This window comes from Lissotriton helveticus, chromosome 7, assembly GCF_964261635.1.
Source record: "Lissotriton helveticus chromosome 7, aLisHel1.1, whole genome shotgun sequence".
Lineage (NCBI taxonomy): Eukaryota > Metazoa > Chordata > Amphibia > Caudata > Salamandridae > Lissotriton > Lissotriton helveticus.
In genome coordinates, this window is record NC_136068.1 from 235,265,115 (window position 1) to 235,284,910 (window position 19,796).

The window sequence follows — 19,796 nt, forward strand, 5'->3', positions numbered from 1 at the left end:
GTTTTAACTTACTTTTAAGACATTTTAAAAAATCGATATTTTGACAGTCTATATTTTTGTAAGTCGATATTTTGGAGTCGATATTTTGGTACTTACCTGTTTGAAGATAGGGAGTCGATATTTTGTCAATCGATATTTTTGACTCGATATTTGTGTATCTCGATATTTGTGTCGTCGATATTATGTCAGTGATCCATTTATTATAGCCTGTTGAAAGTAAAAATCTGCTCATGTCCATAGATTATTGATTTCATAATGTTTTATTGATTGTAAAGTTGTCAATGGTGGTTTATAGTTTTTAAGGAAGATTGCCGAAATGTTTTTACGATATATTCAGAATAAAAGTGATAGATTACCTGTTCTAATGTGCATGGCGCAGTAAGTAGGCTTAGAAAAATTAGCACAATTTGCGGAATTTCACTTCCTCTTATTACATGAAATTCTCATCATTATGCCAAATTTTTATTGCGGACAATCAGCTCGATATGTAAGTGAAAAGGTAGCAAATTATGTGTGATACACATTGCCCAAAAAATCTGGGTTTACACCATGCATTTGAATAAATAATATGCACAGTTGTTATTAGCATATAACTAGAAGGTGTCTAGAAGGTGACCCAGAATGCAGTGTAATACATTTTGTACTGTGATTATTTAACCCACTTATAGATCAACTCTCAATGTAGTTAATACAAACAAAGAAATGATCATGTATCACATCTCCTTTAAATGTGAAAAGTAATCTCAGGTAGTTGCAAGTTCCTACCAACTTTTGTGAGAAGGTAGTGTGAACTATGCAACATTTAGTGAGTGTGGGAGGTTATCTGAAATGTTAAAAAGGCCAAATCTGATGGGTTAGGCTGAAGAAAGGTGATTGACGGAAAGCTGAATAAATCATACATTCTCACCCCCACTCAAGAGATCTGGGTTAAATCCATTGTTCTTTTGCTCACCATGCCACCCCAGTTTAGACCCAGCCATATGCAAATCAGCATTCCGTCCATCATTTGTTTGCGTAGCACTTTTCACCCTAAGTGGGATGGGTATGCCCAGACGTGGGTCCCTTGCAAACTGTGCAACTGGAATCAAGCTAGCCTGGCTGATGAAGGGTAATACCCAGAAACCTGTCCCAGGATGCTTGTTTCCGGTCCAGGGATGACCTGGCTTGGCAGTTCGGTCTGGACTGTTCCCATGGGGCACAGTGTCAAGACTAATTTGCATATGGCTGCGTCCAAACTGTGGTGGTGTAGTGGGCAAAAGAACAATGGATTTAACCCAGATCTTTTGACTGGGGGAGAATGTTTACATTCTCAGCATTCTGTCCATCATTTGTTTGCTGTAACACTTTTAGCCCTAAGTGGGATAGGTATGCCCAGACATAGGTCCCTTGCGCATTGTGCCACTGGATTCATGCTAGCCTGGCTGATGAAGGGTGACCTACCCTGAAACCGGTCCCAGGATGCTTGTTTCCGGTTCAGGGAGGACCTGGCCTGGCAGTTCCTTCTGGACTGTTCCCATGGGTCACAGGGTCAAGGCTGATTTGTATATGGCTGGGCCCAAACTGGGGTGGCGTAGTGGACAAACGAACGATGGATTTAACCCAGATCTTTTGATTGGGGGAGAATGTTTGCATTGTTATCATTCCGTCCATCATTTGTTTGCTGTTACACTCAGTTTAACACACAGCAGACATCTTGCATGGTCCTCCATCAGAGACAGGGATACATGCTTAAACAGCATCTGCTTTTAGGAAGTAAAAGGAGTAGATATGTGATTGAAGATTTAGATAAGAGATGGTTTTGGGTACCATGAAGTATAGAAATGTTAAGTGCATTTCCCTGTACAGAATGCAGTTTGCACTCACATAAAATGATGTGCAATGTTGAAACCAAATATATTTTGAGCAGGGATCAAGATGAATAAAAAAAGCAGACCTTGCATAAAGAATTTGACTCTATGCCACAACAAAATGTATTAATTTAAACTTTCAGCTATTCTTGCTTTTAATAAGAAAACATGACAAATGCACAGATTACCATGTACGATCATTATTCGTAAAACAGTAATTGCAAATGGTTGCAATTTTCAATGCAACTAATGTACCATTCAATCAGGTTGCAAAATATATACTCAGCAGAGTTCTCAAAATCTCCTTTCTCGTGTAATTTAATAGGGCTGGAGGCATTTCGTAACCCCCACCCCCCTTCCCACATCCACGGATTGGCTGTGAATGCAGAGATGGCAATCTGAGAGGGACAGGAGACCACCATTACTGTCTTTTCTTTCCCCACTTGGAAGAAATTGACTTAAAGGGCTAAATATTGCTTTGAATATAAAAATGTTTCAGGCTTAGAAAGACATCACGGAGACCATGCAATTGCCCCTAAGGCCCCTGTCTGCATCCCCTGAGACAACCCAAAAAAATAAAAAAACTGTCCCATAGGCTCAGTTTCCCTTTGGGAATACGTTGCCACCTCTAGTCAGATGTTGGTAACTGATGTTACAGCTGTAAAAACCTTTGATACATACCTTTACAACAAATAGTAGGAGGGTGCCACTTTCATGTCCCTTCCTGTTGGTGATTCGGAGAGTGTTGCTAAAGCCTTTTTGCAAGTCTGAAAAAACGTTTAGTACAAGTGCAGTTTGTGCATTGCACAAAGCTATTTTGTGGTCTTGAAGCCTGTAGTTTTGTAAATAACAGACTTTGTGACTTCAAAATACCTTTGTTTGTGTAACGCATAGCATCCTGTGGCATATTCACAAGGAAAGTGGGAAGCGTGTCGTTAAGCCAAGACTAACACCGTTTTCGGTCACTTTAGATACAAAGGGCTGCACCATATCTACAAGAACATGGTGCAGCTCAGCATTTCGCCATGAGCTGGCTCTTAATTTAGCTGCCTAGTGCAAACGCAGGCACCCTTGCATCATAAGGTTGTCTGCGTTGAGGGGAGTGATTGTTTATGTGCAGGAAGGTGTCCCTTCCTGCACATAAACAATCTAAAATGGTGGTTTGAAACTTCAATGTGTGCTGCTTAACACAGCACACATAGAAGTTGCAAAACGTAATTTTTTTCTAAATTATTGTTTATGAGCAGGAAGAGACACCTTCCCACACATAAAAAATCAAAGGTGTTTTGCTGTTTCCATGTGTGCTGCACAAAGCAGCACACATCGAAACAGCAAAAACTAGGAAAAGTTAAACATTTCTCCTTCTTTCGCCAGGGGAAGACCAGGATTTCCCGGGAAACGGCCACTACAACGAGGCCGTTTCAACGAAAACCTTAACCACACATGCATTACAAGGCATGCGTGGTTACAACGACAGCCTTTACCACGCATACTTTTACTACGAGGTACGTAGTAATGGCATGTGTGGTAAAGGGTATATATAAAAAAGGGGGGCTGGGGGGGTTCCCCCCCCCAAAAAACACTTACCTTTAGACGAGATGTCAGGCAATCGGCATCGCAGAGGAAGAAAACGGCCGTATTTTTTTCTCTTATGTATGACGTCACCACGCAAAAATACGTGGAGAAAGATAGGCGTGTAAATAGTATTCCGTGGTAACGCATGCGTGGTAAAGGCATGCGTTACAACGGAGTTCGTTGAAAAAACATACAACCGGATTTCCCTGGTCTTCATTTTGGCACTGCCCAATATTTATGCCACCCTTGTAAATATGGGGCAGCGTCAAAATCAATGGGAGTTGCGGTGGAACACCCACAGAAACACCCTTTGCCCTCCCCTTTCACTGTAAGTATAGCGTGAAAGGGTGCCTTGTAAATAAGGCCAAGCCTGTATCGCCAACACAACATCTTTAAAAGTGATGCTGTGGTGGTGATAGGGGCTTGTAAATATGTTCCCATGTTTTACTTCATATTTGCGCAGATTGTAATGTAACATGGACAAAAGAGGAGAAGCATAGGGAAACAGGCTCGGGAAAAGGAAGAGAGCGAAAAGGAGAAAGAAAAATGTAATAGGTAGTAGATAGGACCTATCCCAAGGTTTGATGGAGAGAAGAATAAAGGAATTGTGGGTGGCTTGAAGACTGCTTAATCGGGACACAGTCAGGGCCGGACTGGGAACCAAAACGGGGGGGGGGGGGGATGCCACTAAGCTCTTCACCAGGGCCGCTTTTCCGCCGAATTTGTTACAGGGCCGATTTTGCAGCTTTGCTGCAAAAACGGCCCTGTCACAAAAACGGCCCCCAGGGGCCCAAAACCGGCCCCCACCCTTGCGGCCGACCGGGGAATTGCCCGGTGCCCGTAACGGCCAGTCCGGGCCTGGACACAGTGCAAGTCTAAGGAACTCACTCGTTGTCCCACCTCACATTTTCGCTCTGTGAGATATTCAACGAACAAAAATCAATGTATAAATGGTACATTTTGGCAATGTGCAGAAAATAGTTATTCGGAGAGCACGTTAAAAAATTCTTACTTTTCCTTTTATCTTCCACTCCACTCTAAATAAACACAGGAGCCTATATTATCAAGGCAACATCCATGAAACATTATTTTTAAGCACACTGTAGTTACTTAACTTTCTTTATTTTCACAAGATGTTAATGCAGTTTCTTTGCCTGGGATAAAGAACAAAATATGTGTTTTGAATTATTTAGTCTTTCAGATTAAAGTTGAATTTCCAAAGTGCTAAATACTTTAAACAAATGAGAGATCATGAATTGAACCCTGTGTTTATAGCATTCTCTCTCGTTAAGACCCTGGCAGACTATAGATGCGCGTCCCCTTTTTGTAATTCGCAAATTATTTACCACTCTGTTCTCATTAATAAGTAATTCTTCATTACAGGAACGTGATGTTTTATAGCTTCTTTCTTTTCTTTTCTTAGGATTCAGCAGATTCCTTTCCTGGGAAAATTCAAAATTTCACAATCCACAAATTTAGGTACAGGTGGCAGAAACGTATACTGCAGGTAAGAGATTGCAATATATAGCTTCAGGTTCAATATAGGCATTTTAAAATGTTTAAATCAAACTAGAGTTGCAATGCAGGTGTTGTATCCTATTTATTAAAACTTAAGTACGGATTATAGGTGTAATGGGTGAAAAGGTGAATGGTTTCTGTTAACGGGGTGAATGTAAACATAATAGATACGAACATGTGATGGTTTAACCAACAAAATAAAGACACTATGCGACATAAGCTTGACTCATATCCTGTATAGGCCTCATTACAAGTATTCCCTTATTTGGTGTGGGTAAAATGGTAGGCCATACCAAATAACATGCATTTTAAATTATTGATAATGAAATGGGGAATAACATGTCTACCTGGTTTTAGTAGTTCCATTTCCGTCAAACCTGATTCTTGGCAAAATAATTTGTTTTGTTAATAGGTTTGAGGAGGGGGCATTTTTGCACTTGTGCATGCTGTAGCTGGAATTTGCTTAAGCTTTACTGTGATAAAACAGAAGTATCCATCCTTGTGCTAGAGATGCTAATGTAAATCGAAGGACAGTTTACAGCTGCTGGAATTTCAATGCTTTTAATCTCTTATTGAACTAAGTACAGTTAGTCGCCTGACAAATAGAAAGTGGAAAACATTTTTTAGTTTTTGTTTGTCAAGTAGAAGAAAGAGATAAAAACCTATAAGATATCACTAGAACTGGGACAGCGCTAAAAGTAATCCATGGCAAATTAAATCAGGGTTGGAGCTGTGGCCATGGAGCTTCTTTTTCAGGTACAATGGACTGTTCCCAATGGTGCATGGTCAAGACTGATTTGCATATGGCTGGATCCAAACCGAGGTGGCATAGTGTGCAAAATAATGATTGATTGGGATGCGGCTCGAGTAATTACCAGAAGCTGAGACTAATATGTGACAAAATCCCAAATAATCAGCAAGAGCCTCAGCAAACTTTTGTGGCGTTTGGTGTGGGGAGAGGGCCGAAGTGGTTCTTAGGTACTTTTCAAGATGACGCCCCATCCCACCAAGGCCCCACCCAATCCTCAAACTGTGTCATTTTTTTTAAGTTGCCTGGTCTGTATTTGAACTCATTGACTTGTACAATTTAGATGTACAAATAAACCACTGAATTGCTATTTTCTTTAAATGTCAGAAAAAACATTAAAGCAGGAAGAGTAACCTCCCAACAGGAACAGTAGAGGTATTGTACCCTAATGTGTTTACACCTGGTCCCTCTGTCATCAACTGGTGACCTTATGGCAATTTAAAACGATAATAAAATAAGTAACATATACATTTAACAAATGACTCAAATATCAGGAGAGTCACCCCATTTACAAGCTGCATGATGTGAGGGACATGTAGTACTGAGACCAGCATTATCATTTCCAGACTGTATGTTCACCCTTATGAGGTTTCGTAAGACTGTGAGTGCCAGGAGCCTACGGTTCTGGGCGAACTCAATTAGATAATTACATAACCATTTGAGGATGTGTTAAGGTGAGGTTATTGTCAATTTGGAGACATGGAGAAGTTCAATTGAATGCTGTACCCTGATGAATAAAGTCATCAATTATGACCTACGTGTGTGGCATGTTCATTTTGCATGCTCCCAGCATGGGGAGGACGCTACAACTGGTGACAACTGCGGAATCTGTGCCCTGAAGAAATGAGACCACTCTCCCTGAGAGTTTACAATGCTACGGCAAACTGCAAATGTGTGCCACATGCACCTCTTCGATGAGAAGCAGCTCGTGGTTGGCGTTTGTGGAATTGAAGCCCCACTCTAGCCTGTATATGGCCTTCCAAGAAGTTGAAGTTCCTGCAGAAGAGTATCTTTCAAAACCCACCAGAAACCCGACTGGTAATGCCGAAAGAAGAGATACTGTGCTAAGCCTAATACCGAGCCATCATCAATACAAAGCAAACGTTAAAGGCAGTGGCAACCAGGTGCAACATAAAGGCACCAACAGCCAGGTACAAGCACTGAAATTTACTCACCAGCCTGACAGCCTCAAAAGTGAGCAAGATGACTCTAAAGCGAACACTGGGGTTGCGCTTGCAAGGTTGTTGGTCCCCGGAGAAGCTGCCAAAGGCAGGGGAAGTTGGCAGCCAGTGGCCTTCAAGCACAACTCAAAAGGTCTTCAAGATAGTGCAGACTCCCAGTAGCTGCCACACGAGACATGGAGTACAGTGTTGCTGTTGTTTTGAAATGTCTGCTGCCATTTGATACCGCTAAAAAATGGAATATTGGCACCATATGGATCACATGGATCAAAACCTTTGATGACTTCATAGATGCCCTGTAAGAAGAAATGATGAGAAAATCATTAACTATTTAAAGAATCTTCTTGGTGATGTAAAAAAGAAGTTATAAATAAAATTTCACAGACTGACATATTCTCACACAGTCAAATCAAAGAAACGTTAGGAGCCAAGGTGAATCCGACGCCAAATGTCGACTATGAAAAGCACATTTTCAATCAAGCGAGACAACAAGTTGGCGAAACAATGGATGAGTTTCTTGAGAGACTTGATGTGCTTATCAAACATAGTAAATTTAGTGAATGTAATGATGAAGAAGCCAGTTGATAAAGATTCTCAGTTTAGAAAAAGTGCTAATGACTGCAAGAGACAAGAAAAGTTGAGACGGGCAAGCTGCCAACATGAATCAGCACTAAACATGAAGATCAAATGTAAGTGTACTGTAGTTCCTATATTCCCAATAGGCTCTGCGCATTGGAATAACATATCCTATAGATTTGACGTAGGACTTATGTCTACTAGGTCTCTATCAAATATATTAGACTTAATTGTGAGTGCCAGCTAGCTCGAGGACACTAGAAACTTTCTCAAATAAACAAGAAGGGATTTGTTCCTGATAACCGCATAAACATGAAAACTTTGTTTCCCCAAGAATAAAACTGATATTCAGAGTCGTGGAAACAATAGATAGATATTTTACTCAGTCAATCGTGCATGCTACGTTTCATCAGAGTTGCAGAAAAATAGAGAGATGGGCGTTTTCAATAAAAGGGTTTATTGAACAGTCTTCTTTCTCATGCAAGTAAAGTGAACAGCTACAATCGTAATACTGGTTGCAAAGTACAATGCGTACAGTAAGAAGAGTATTATAAAATAATTCTGTAAAAGCATTGTATGGTTTCTAGACCATAGGGAAATACATACATAAAAACAAAGCCTAAAAAGTACTCAACTGGTGCTTCTAAAATACGCCTACCCCAATGTACCTAACCTAAGTCTAGTACGAGGGAAGAAGTAAGTGAGGTGTAGCATACGTTTAGTTTTTCTTTGCCAAGAATCTAACCAAAATTTCTCTTAGGGTCTAATCAGCTCCGTACCTTGGTTTTAGAATGTCAGAGGTCTGGTATCTCTGTCTCGGGACTCGATTTCCCAACACCCTGCGAGTGGAGTTTGGAAACACTGGAGCTGGATTCTCAGCGAGAGAAAGGACAGCTTCTCGATCAGTGCATCAGCCGAACCACCGTATGTTTGCTAGGAAAAGTGTAGGCATATTTATACCTTGAAGGTGCCAAGCTTGACGTAAAGTCAGACATAATAACATCACCAAAGAACCCCAAGGGAATGGTAGTTATTTGAAAATGCCATGATTTCTAGGACAAATCAATATTCAAGCAAGGGGATGTCCCTGACTGCTGAAGCCGAGTTTTCCAAGAAATCGTTGTGGCTTTTTGGAACTAGTGGAAGTAGCCATGCCTGTATTTGGACTGGATGGGTTATGTCTAAATATGGGCGGGATTTCTGTGCCTATATAAGGGCAATGTGAATTGTACCAATATAAGGGCATGAATCGGTAAATTAAGCTTAGATTCTAAAATGCTCCACAACATAAGCACAAAAAAGACACACATAAGTCAACATCCTAAAGGAAAGGAAAGCTGTGTTTCTGTTGTGGATTTTCATTTCCACCTAAAAAGAAATGTCCAGCAATGGGATAGACATACAAATGTTGCAGAAAAGTAATCCACTTCTTAACAGCCTGCAAAACAGAAACCACGTGCATCACAGCGAGATGGGGAAAATGGATGCCAGAAAATTCCAGAAGTATTCTCGTCACACCTACAAAGGCAAAAAGCTACTTCAACTTTGACAGAAGAAAACTAAAAGGAAGTCGATCGTCATCAAGTTTATCCAACAAAAGTTCTTGGACACCACAATCAAGTGATAGTGATGAGGGTGAATGTGCAATGATCATATCTGCCAAAAAGCGCCTGCACGCATGGGTCTTGCTCCTGGAAAGAAGACGAACAACAAAAAAAGAGAGCCAATGAAACAAAAGAATTCATGTGGACACTGCCCCAAGATCACACTAAAGATCAACGGTTGCCCCATAACCTTTGTTATTGACAGTGGTGCATCAACCAACATCATGCCAGTCAAACAGTTTAACAATTTGTCACCCATACTGCGACTCAACACATAAACCTCAAAGGAGTACACATGGGCTGCTTCTACACCATTGAAGAGTCAAGGATCGTTCATGGCGAGCTTACAACATAAAAAGATGTCTGTGCAAGCCCAAATTGATGTTTTCCAAGGCACTTAGTTTTGCAACTGCTGCTGAATTGGAACTAATATCTATTAATTATAACATGCATACGAAATCTTAAATTGTGAGTCAGTTCCCGTCATTATTTCACGGCCTAGGAATACTCAACACAATGAAGCTGCAACTTCACATTAATGAAGACATCCGGTGACACTACAGAAAAGCATTTCACCTGCAAGAAGAGATTGAAAAGGATGTAGAAACGCTGTTGAAGCGCAACAATATTGAGCGCTCTATTGGTACCACACCATGGGTGTCACCAATAGTGGTAGTGCCAAAAAAGGAGAATGGAGGTGCAGTTTAAATTTGCGTGGATATGCAGCAGGCCAACAAAGCAATTGAGAGAGAAGGACATCCAAGTCTGCACATTATAGACATGATCATGCAGCTGAACAGAGCCAAAGTTGTCTAATATCTTGACCTGAACAAAAGATGCCATCAACTCGGATTGGAAGAAAGCTGTAGGTACAGTACCATGTTTTTGACTCATGTTTATTTGTTCAGATACTAAAGGTTGAGTTTTGGAGATCCATCTACTGCAGAAATATTCCAAGATGTCATACATAGAAAAATTCACCCTGTTATGCTTACTTTCAATTACAGCGATGACATACTGGTATTTGGAACAATACAAATAATGAGATGATTTATAGAATGCCTGGTTACTCAATTTGGAGTGTCCCCGCGCTTCCCCCAGTGTGACCAAAAACATCAGAACTGTCCCTACCTAAAAGCTAAACCAATCTATGGTTGTGTAAAAAGCAAACTCCTATGTTTCTTCTGGAAGACCACTTCCGACCTCTCCTGTCTCAAATATAAAGGCATGCTATATCACAGCTTAGAGACCAGCAAGCCAAAAGACCAGCCACCCATATGAACTTTTTTCACTCAGAGCACAACAGTAAGCAAGATCCCAACGATCTCAGGCTTCTATTAGTATTAGGGTAATAGAACGTTATCAGGGGGCGTAAGTAACAGGGTCCCTTCTCGTACAAGATTTTATGGCAGATGCACATTGCTTTAAAAGACACGCTCTTCTTCACTGGAAGCCAGTGCAACTTGACAATATCCACCTCTGGATATTGAGCAGCAGACAAGCCACTGTGCTCTGAACTCTCTGAAGTTTTGCCAATCTACCCTATGAGATTCCTAGATATAACACACTACAGTAGTCCAGCCTGGACATGACCAGCACCTGGACTAGTGATTTCCTGGTCGCCTCTGGGATAAAGCTCCAAACTTTGCTCTGCATCTTTAGGATACTGAAACACATTCCATTCCTACTAGGTAATAGATCTGACTATCAAAACATAGATCAGCCTCAAACCAGACCCCGATATTTTCACTTTATGCTTGGGCATTGGTAAGGGTCCTCGTACATCCGGACACCAGGCGGAGGCCCAAATAGATGGTTGTTTTCCTACTAGGAGTACCTCCATTTTTCCAACATTCATCTTGAGGCAGCTCTGATTCTTCCACTCGGCCAGATCAACCAGACAAGAGTTTAACCTGGCGGCAGAGTCTCCTTCATTTTGGGAGAGGGTACTAATCAGTTGCGTGTCATATGCGTAAGATATGATGTTAAAGCCCTGATGCTCGATGACATTTGCAAGGGGGCGCATACAAATGTTGAACAAAGTGGTGCTCAAAACTGAGCCCTATGCAATAAAACAGCATCTGACTAGAAAGGTTGTTCTACCACCCAGAAAGTACAGTTTTGAATAAAGGAGGCAAGCAAGCGTAGGGCCATCTCACTGACACTGCAATTCCATAAACGTTCCAGCCAAAGATCCTGAGATATGGTGTCTCATCCAGCAAAGACATCGCCTTCAGCCACGCCACTGGACTCCACTGGACTGACCACAGCTGCGTCCACTTCACCTTCAGAAGAACGACGATCCACCACCACCAGCATCAGGCTGCCCGAAGAAGCTGGAACAAGATCACAGCCGACCAGCTCGCCGCCTCCCTGGGTCAGCACCCGCCCGCCAGCTCAGCGAACCCCAGCCAGGCCGCCGACAACCTCACGAAGTGGATCAGCAACTGCGCGAACGAACTCGCCCCGTTGAGGACCCCGCCCAGCAGACCCAGCAGCAAGAAAACCCCATGGTTCACAGACGAACTCAAGACCTCCAAGAAGGACTGGCGAGCCCGCGAGAAAGTCTGGAGAAGGGAACCAACACCGGACAACATGACCACCCTCAAGCTCGCCACCCGAAAGCACCACCAACTGATCCGCGCCACCAAGAGAACTGCATTCCAGGACCGGCTGGACAACAACGCACACAACTGCAAGGAACTCTTCAACATCGTGAAAGAGCTCTCCAACCCCAGCGCCGGAAACAACGACATCACCCCATCGCAAGACCTCTGCAACTCCCTCGCCTCCTACTTCCACAACAAGATCACGGACATTCACAACAGCTTCAGCATTCAACCATCGCACACAACGACCGCAGCACCGCCGCCCACCACCACCCTCCGCGCCTGGACTCCGATCAGCACCGATGACACCGTCCGCATGATGAACTCCATCCACTCCGGATCTCCGACCGACCCCTGCCCTCACCACGTCTTCAACAAGGCCGACGCTGTCATCGCACCCCACCTGCGGGACATCATCAACACCTCCTTCGACACCGCCACCTTCCCGGAGGGCTGGAAACACGCCGAGCTCAGCGCTCTACTTAAGAAGCCCACTGCGGACCCCACCGAACTCAAGAATTACCGCCCTATCTCGCTCCTCCCGTTCCCAGCCAAAGTCATCGAGAAGACCGTCAACAAACAGCTGGCCGCCTTCCTCGAGACAAATGGATCCCTCGACCCCTCACAGTCCGGCTTCCGTGCCAACCACAGCACCGAGACCGCCCTCATCGCTGCCACCGATGACATCCGAGCCCTGATGGACAACGGAGAAACAGCGGCCCTCATCCTCCTAGACCTCTCCGCGGCTTTCGACACTGTCTGCCACCGCACCCTAGTGCAGCGCCTCAGCAACGTCGGAATTCAGGGGAAGGCACTGGAATGGATTGTCTCCTTCCTCAACGGAAGAACACAGAGAGTCCGTCTACCACCGTACAAGTCAGAGGCCACCGGAGTCATCTGCGGCGTCCCTCAAGGATCCTCCCTGAGCCCCACCCTCTTCAACATCTACATGAGCCCCCTCGCGACCATCGCACGCCAACACAACCTGAACATCATCTCCTACGCCGATGACACCCAGCTGATCCTCTCCCTGAGCAACGACCCCGCCGCCGCCAGAGCCAACCTTCACGAAGGGATGAAAGATGTAGCCGAGTGGATGACGACCAGCCGCCTGAAACTGAACTCAGACAAGACGGAAGTCCTCATCCTGGGTTCCTCGCCCTCCGCCTGGGACGACTCCTGGTGGCCCCCCGCCCTGGGCACCGCACCCAAACCGACAGACCACGCACGCAACCTGGGCTTCATCCTGGACTCCTCCCTCTCCATGACCAGGCAAGTCAACGCCGTCTCCTCGTCATGCTTCAACATCCTGCGCATGCTACGGAAGATCTTCCGGTGGATCCCCACCGAAACCAGGAAGACGGTCACCCAGGCCCTCGTCACCAGCCGACTGGACTACGGCAACGCCCTCTACGCCGGAACCACCGCCAAGCTCCAGAAGAGACTCCAGCGGATCCAGAACGCCTCAGCCAGACTCATCCTCGACATCCCCCGACGCAGCCACATCTCCGGACATCTGAGAGACCTGCACTGGCTCCCCGTCAACAAGAGAATCACCTTCCGTCTCCTCACCCACGCACACAAAGCCCTGCACGATCAAGGCCCGAGCTACCTCAACAACCGCATCAACTTCTACACTCCTAAGCGCCACCTCCGATCAGCCAGTCACGCCCTCGCCGCCGTCCCCCGCATCCGAAGAACGACAACAGGAGGAAGATCCTTCTCCTACCTGGCCGCCAAGACCTGGAACTCCCTCCCGACCGACCTGCGCCTGACCCAAGACCACCTCTCCTTCAGGAAGAAGCTCAAGACCTGGCTGTTCGAGCAGTAGCAGCACCCCCCCCCTCCCAAGCGCCTTGAGACCCTCCGGGTGAGTAGTGCGCTCTACAAATGTCAGTGATTGATTGATTGATTGATTGATTGCGGTCTAACAAAATCAGTGCAGCAGTTTTTCCCCCATCCACTATCTGTCTCAGGGATGCCAACAAGAGTGCCAATTCTGTGCTGACCTCCGGGGGTCATGTCATGGGCCTTCACAAACCTCATCAGCCGATCATTTATATGTTTTTCGGCCACCTTGGCAAAAAAAGGAAGCAGAGAAATGGGTCTAAGATTTTCGGGTGTTGTGGGGTTTAAAGTGGGTTTTTCACTAATGACACAGCCGTAGCCTGCTTCCACCTCAGCAGAACTTGACCTGATGTGAGAGATTTATTGAGCAACTCACACATTGCTGGTAGAATTGGCTCCTTCCCATGGTCCAAGATTATGGGTGATGCAGGATTATTAGGGGAACCTGATTTCACCTTGGCCATCAGGACACATACATCTTCTACAGTTAAGGAGTCAAACCCGAAGTGTCCAATCTTTACATCTAGGGGTTCAAACCAGGTTTCAAGGCATGGGGCATTTCAAGCCTCTTTAGCTATTGAGTAGGAGATATTTGAGAATTTGTCCCCAAAGAATTGAGCAATCCCCTTGCATCTCGCAACTGGGGGAACCATGATGCAGAGATCCAATCCAAAGAGGATAACGCTTTTGCAATAGTAAATAGTTCTCATGATTTCTAGGATGCCGTGATTGTATCATCGTAGAACTGACTACACATAGTTCTAATATGTTTGTGATACTCTTCCAGTGTCTTTCGATACAGAACTTCATCCTGAGTGTTAAAATTATGATGCCATTGCTGTTCAAGACTTTTGCAGGTTCAGCTTCCAGAGGTCCTTGTAAAACAACTCAGCTGAGGGTCTGAGGTGCTTCGCTGTGTGGTTCACTATCGGTGCTATATGATCTAGGGCCTTAGTAATCCAATTTTCTATTTCAAGATTAGTCACTTCTACCCCCTCACTTAAATTTGAATGGTAACAACCAGAGGTACTGTAAAAGTAGCTGGAGTAATCCTCAACCATTTACGGTATTTAATCTGTCTATATGTCTGGTGAGGCAAGCAGATCTGAAAAGGTATGGCAGGCAACACGGAAGGAGCATGAGGATGCTCTCAAACAAGTGTGTCAGTTACTTACAAATGCAGGACTCACTCTAAAAGCAAAAAAGTGTGACTTTCACAAAAATAAACTCAAGTTCTCTGGTCACGTATTCTCTGATGGGGCAATGACTCCTGATCCAAGTAAAGAACAAGCTCTGTTAGCCTCCCAACCCCTACAAGGAGTTGCTGTGCTATGATGCTTCTTGGGCATGGCCAACTATAGTTAAATGTACATTCTTGACTTTGCCACAGTGAATGCCCCATTAAGAGACCTGACTAAATGAAATGCCCAGAAGCGATGGTATTCTGAACTGACCATCCCTTCAAAAATATAAAGCATGCCTTTGAAAATGGCACTGAGACGTCTTACTTTGATTATAATTACATACTGATATTACTGTTGATGCAAGCCCAGTGGGGCTGGGAGCAATCTTTGCTCAGCATAATGACGATCCAAATGTTCAGAGACACATTGTGGTGTATGCTAGCTGAAGTCTGTCTAACACATAATGTGTATATTTTCAGCCAGAGTGGGACAGTCTAACTGGGGTGTGGGCCTGTGAACACTTTTATGTGTTTTTTATAGAAAACACTTCACGATTGTTATAAGCCACCAAGCACTGCTCACCATATTCAGAAACCCAAAAGCTAAGATTCCCCCTTGTATTGAGATGTGGGGGTTGCGTTTACAGGAGTATGACTATACGATTGTGCATAAGTCAGGCAAGAACCAAACCCTGCAGATTACTTTTCATGAGTACCCTTACATCAGCATGACTTGACATAGAAAATAGCTGAAGAGTACATCAACTTAATTGTAAGGCCCAGCACGTAAGTGACCTTATTCATTAATCTGATCATTGAAGTTATAAATGCAGATAAAGTAATGTTTGCCCTAAAGACACCATCTTAGCGCTGTCATGGAGACAAAATGTTCGACCTCTAAGGGATGATGTTGAATTTCAAAAGTTCAAGAATATACAGGATGAACTGTCACTAAAGAAGGCATTCTGTAGAGAGGCGTGTGGATCATCATACCTGGATGTCTCTGACAGCAAGTCATTGAACTCACTCACGAAGGACATTGTGGCATTGTCACCACCAAACGAGCCCTGAGAGATGGAGTGTGGTTTCTGCACTTGTTCGAGCAAGTTGAGAGGGAATTACAGCAGTGTCACTTATGTAATTGCCTTTCCCCTAAAGTGACACAACATCCACTAACCATCTCTGATCTTCCTGCATGTGTGCAGGAAAGAGTCAATGTATATTTCTTTGAGCAACTAGTGAATGGTCAACATATCATGGTAGTCACTGACAAATATTCTCATTTTCCTCTGGTGGAGGAAATGTCACCATCAACAAATGACAAGGTCATTGAGTGGCTAGATGACATCTTTGGTGCATGGAGCATCACACAGATGCTTAAATCTGACAATGGTCCACCATTCAATAGCAAGGAGTCAAGCACCAAAAGAGTACACCCTTGTGGACTCAAGCTAAAAGTGTCTTGGAGTAATTTATGAGCACCCCAAAGAGAGGGATCCAATGTGCTTCAATGGAGGTAATCAAACTGAGTCAAGGATTATGTCAAGCCCTTCATGCCTATTGTTCGATTACTTATTCCACGAGTGGCGAGAATCCTACCACCATGCTGTTTTAGAGAGATGTAAACTACCCCAGAGGAACACCTGAACAAATTCAGACTGCTGACGAGGTTCATGCCACTGACACAGGAAGACATATACTGATCAGTGTCAGAGAACTCAGGAAATCGTCTTCGACGAAGGTGAGTGGGTTCTTTGTCTTATCCAAACGAATTCAAAGCAGCCCCCCTGAGAAGTGCCAGTACTGATATTGTAATATATAGCATGCCAATGATATCTTCATACTCCCAGCAAAGGTATGGTAGCACTTCCTAAAAGTGTTGGTATTTTTCATGAAATGTATAGCAGCATTGATTCAAAGTGTTGGACTAATCCGATTAAACATTTTGCTATCATCATTGAATAGTGTAATTAGTAACATGGTGGACACATACTGAGTGATTTTCTGAACTATATTTGAACTAAGAAATCTAACAGCTGCTAAATAACAGAAAGTCTCAAATTGTTCCATTTCCAGCACCAGGTGGAAGCGTACTGTGATTAAAATGCACCCTCTCTATTTTATTTCCCAAAGAATCCTCTGTGACAGAACCCTCTACTACCCCCAAAGTCCATTACAAACTTGTCATTAAATGTCGCCCTGTTATGAACCACTGTTGCAAGTCCCAAAATACACAATATACCCTTCGGTTTTCCAACAGATCTTTGAGGGAGAGGCCCATGTTCCCCTTGCAAACCTGAATTTAACGTCTTTCCAGCCATAACTAATTGTACTGGCCAAAACATGTGATTTGCCACACAAATTCACGAGGAACCTTCTGTAAAATGAAGTTCCCTTTTGACTAATGTTACTAGCAGAATATGCTTTAAATTATACAACAATGTCAAATTCTAGCCACATACATTTTTAGGTATAGCCTAACAATAGTGATACAATACAATGAAATGTATTGTATCCTTTAAAGTCTGAAAACAGTCTTACTTTTTGTACCAAAATTCCACAGGAAAAGCCACTTCATCCCTGCCCAAACCCTTTCTCATTGTTTTCCTCACCAGGGTCCATGTTCCTAAATCCTTTACTCCTGGCTATGGGCCTGCCTCTGGGGACCAGCCTCACCTCTCCTTTTGAAGAAGGCTCCTATTCTTTGAATACAAACGTGCTTTCACTGCATAATGAAATCTCGGTCGAACAGTGAATCTGATAAGGGACATTTTCTATGTATGAGATGACTTCCAGGCGTAGCCTGATATATAGAACATATTTGTAACAAGTGCCTTTCAATCATTTGTAGAAATGCTGGTGTTTCATTTTTACTACAATTGCCAGATATATTTTATTTGTATGGATTGACAGTTGAAAAAAAGTACATTTGCACTGAATTGCCAACTTTAATGAAAAAGAATGAACTCATAAAATATATTTATATAAACAAAGCCTCCCCTCTATGGGTATATAAAGACTGTCATCGATACTCACAAAAGGATGACTGCTACAATTCAGTATTGATTTCAAATATTGGTCACAACTTCTTTTTCAGATTGATTTTGTATCCAAGACAATTTTCAACATTGAAAAAGGGACCCTTAAGAAAAAGTTTCCATTTTCACAAGTAAAGTCGGTGGAAGATGTCGATGGGGGACGCTTCACCATAACATTTCATGGTCACCAGGACTACGAGCTGGAAGCATCTTCTCAAGACGACAAAACACGTGTGAGTACTTTCAAACACGACTACAGAATCAGGAAGCATGATTTGGTCATATTATATTATATTGCATCATTTGACTAGCCCCTCCTCTTGATGAGGCCCAAAATCACTTTCGGTGCACAAATAAAAGGCTACTCTGGTTAATTTTGCCTGGCTGTGGGCATACTCTGGTGTCAGAGTAAACATGTAATAAGCAAAGGATGCACCAAGCTGCTAGTAATACATCATTAGCACACATAGAACTTGGAAAACGTCATTGTTTTACTGATTGTTTATGAGCAGGAAGAGACACCTTCCTGTACATAAACAATCACCAGAGGTCATTTCCTCTTTCTATGAGTACTGCAGAATGCAGCACACAAAGTAAGAGGAAAAAACGAGGAAAAATAAATACATTTCTCCTGTTGCGCCTCCCCACGTCTTCCCTAACATTCAGACGCATTTCCAGATTTATGATTTCTAGGAAATCTGGAAATGTGTCTGGTTCCATAGGTGTTGCATAGGAACCCCCACATCAACACCCATGGATGCCCCTTTCATGCAAAGTGCTGCGTGGAAAGGGGCGTTCAAAGTACAGGAGAAGTCACACAGGGTGGCTTTCTTCTGTCCTTGTAAATATGTGGCAGTAAAATGCGCCGCAGGTGCTGATCCTATAAATTGCTCTTCTCTCCTCAACCATATTCAGAAATTTCTTCCCTTCAGCACTTAATTTACATGTTAGATTATTCTTGTAAGCATACTCATAAGTGAGTTCATTAGTAACAAGGAAATATTCCCTCAATTGTTTAGCTTTCTTATGCTTATTTAAAGCATTATCAATCTTGACATTAGCAAAAATCTCATCATAATTTGAATAGTAATATTCTAAACGACCAGTTTGATAAAATAAACTAGTTAATACACTACATGTAACAGCATAAGTGAGAGGAAGCATATTATATGTTACTCCCTCAGAAACAGAAGCGGGTAACTTAACGCATACATAACAATCCTTTGCATCCATTACCTTTACATATTCGCTCAAAAGCTTTGTGAAAGTATTACTTGAAAAATCACCTATTGATTTATCTTGATGAATGTTAGGCTGATGATCAATTACTTTAGCAGATGCACTATGTTTAGTTTGGCTAACCAGAGCTTTGCTTGTTATGTTAACTTTATGTAATTCTCTATTCATTTCTAAAGGTATGATCACAGCTAGTACCAACCAGAGCAGAACTAAAATGAGCAGACACACCAGAGTCATCTTACAGCATCTTTTAAAAACAGAGCATTTTGAAGTGCTCTCCTTAATGTAAGGCATTTTTAGGTTAGTTTTAGCCTCAAAAATAAATTTAAAAATAAATTTTAAAATTTATATACACCCCCCTTTTAAAATATATTTTTCTTTTATAACCCTAAACAAGATTTCTTCGACCTTATGTCATACATAAGTTTTCTTCTACTAGACAGTTTTTCTTCGACCTTGTGTCAACTAACAGGATTTCTTCAGCCTTATGCCAATTTAATAAATTTGTACTTCAATCATTGTCACTAATTTCTTGGATTTCGTTTTCTTCTTCACTACTATCATATATGTCTATAACAGGTGGAATTACTAAGTAAGTCCACTCAGGAGACTTGTATTTCTGGTTTGGTCTAATTATTCTCTTCCCTTTTCTTGATATCACTTCTATTTTCCTCCCAACTCCAACTTCTTTTCCAGGACTCTTTTGACTACTTATTTCTTCAACTTGTTCTATTGGCTTTTTGATTAATCTCACTCTCAACCTTCCACCA

The 19,796-nt window shown here is 42.8% G+C and overlaps 1 protein-coding gene across 1 annotated transcript in view; it reads left to right on the forward strand.

The window, feature by feature from the left end:
* LOC144766720 (disheveled-associated activator of morphogenesis 2-like) overlaps positions 1-19,796 on the forward strand; it is a 902,367-nt gene that overhangs the window by 238,183 nt on the left and 644,388 nt on the right. The window contains exons 2-3 of the mRNA XM_078650477.1: positions 4,846-4,929; positions 17,847-18,020. Coding sequence (XP_078506603.1) covers positions 4,846-4,929; positions 17,847-18,020 — 258 coding nt within the window. The remainder of the gene's footprint in view (positions 1-4,845; positions 4,930-17,846; positions 18,021-19,796) is intronic.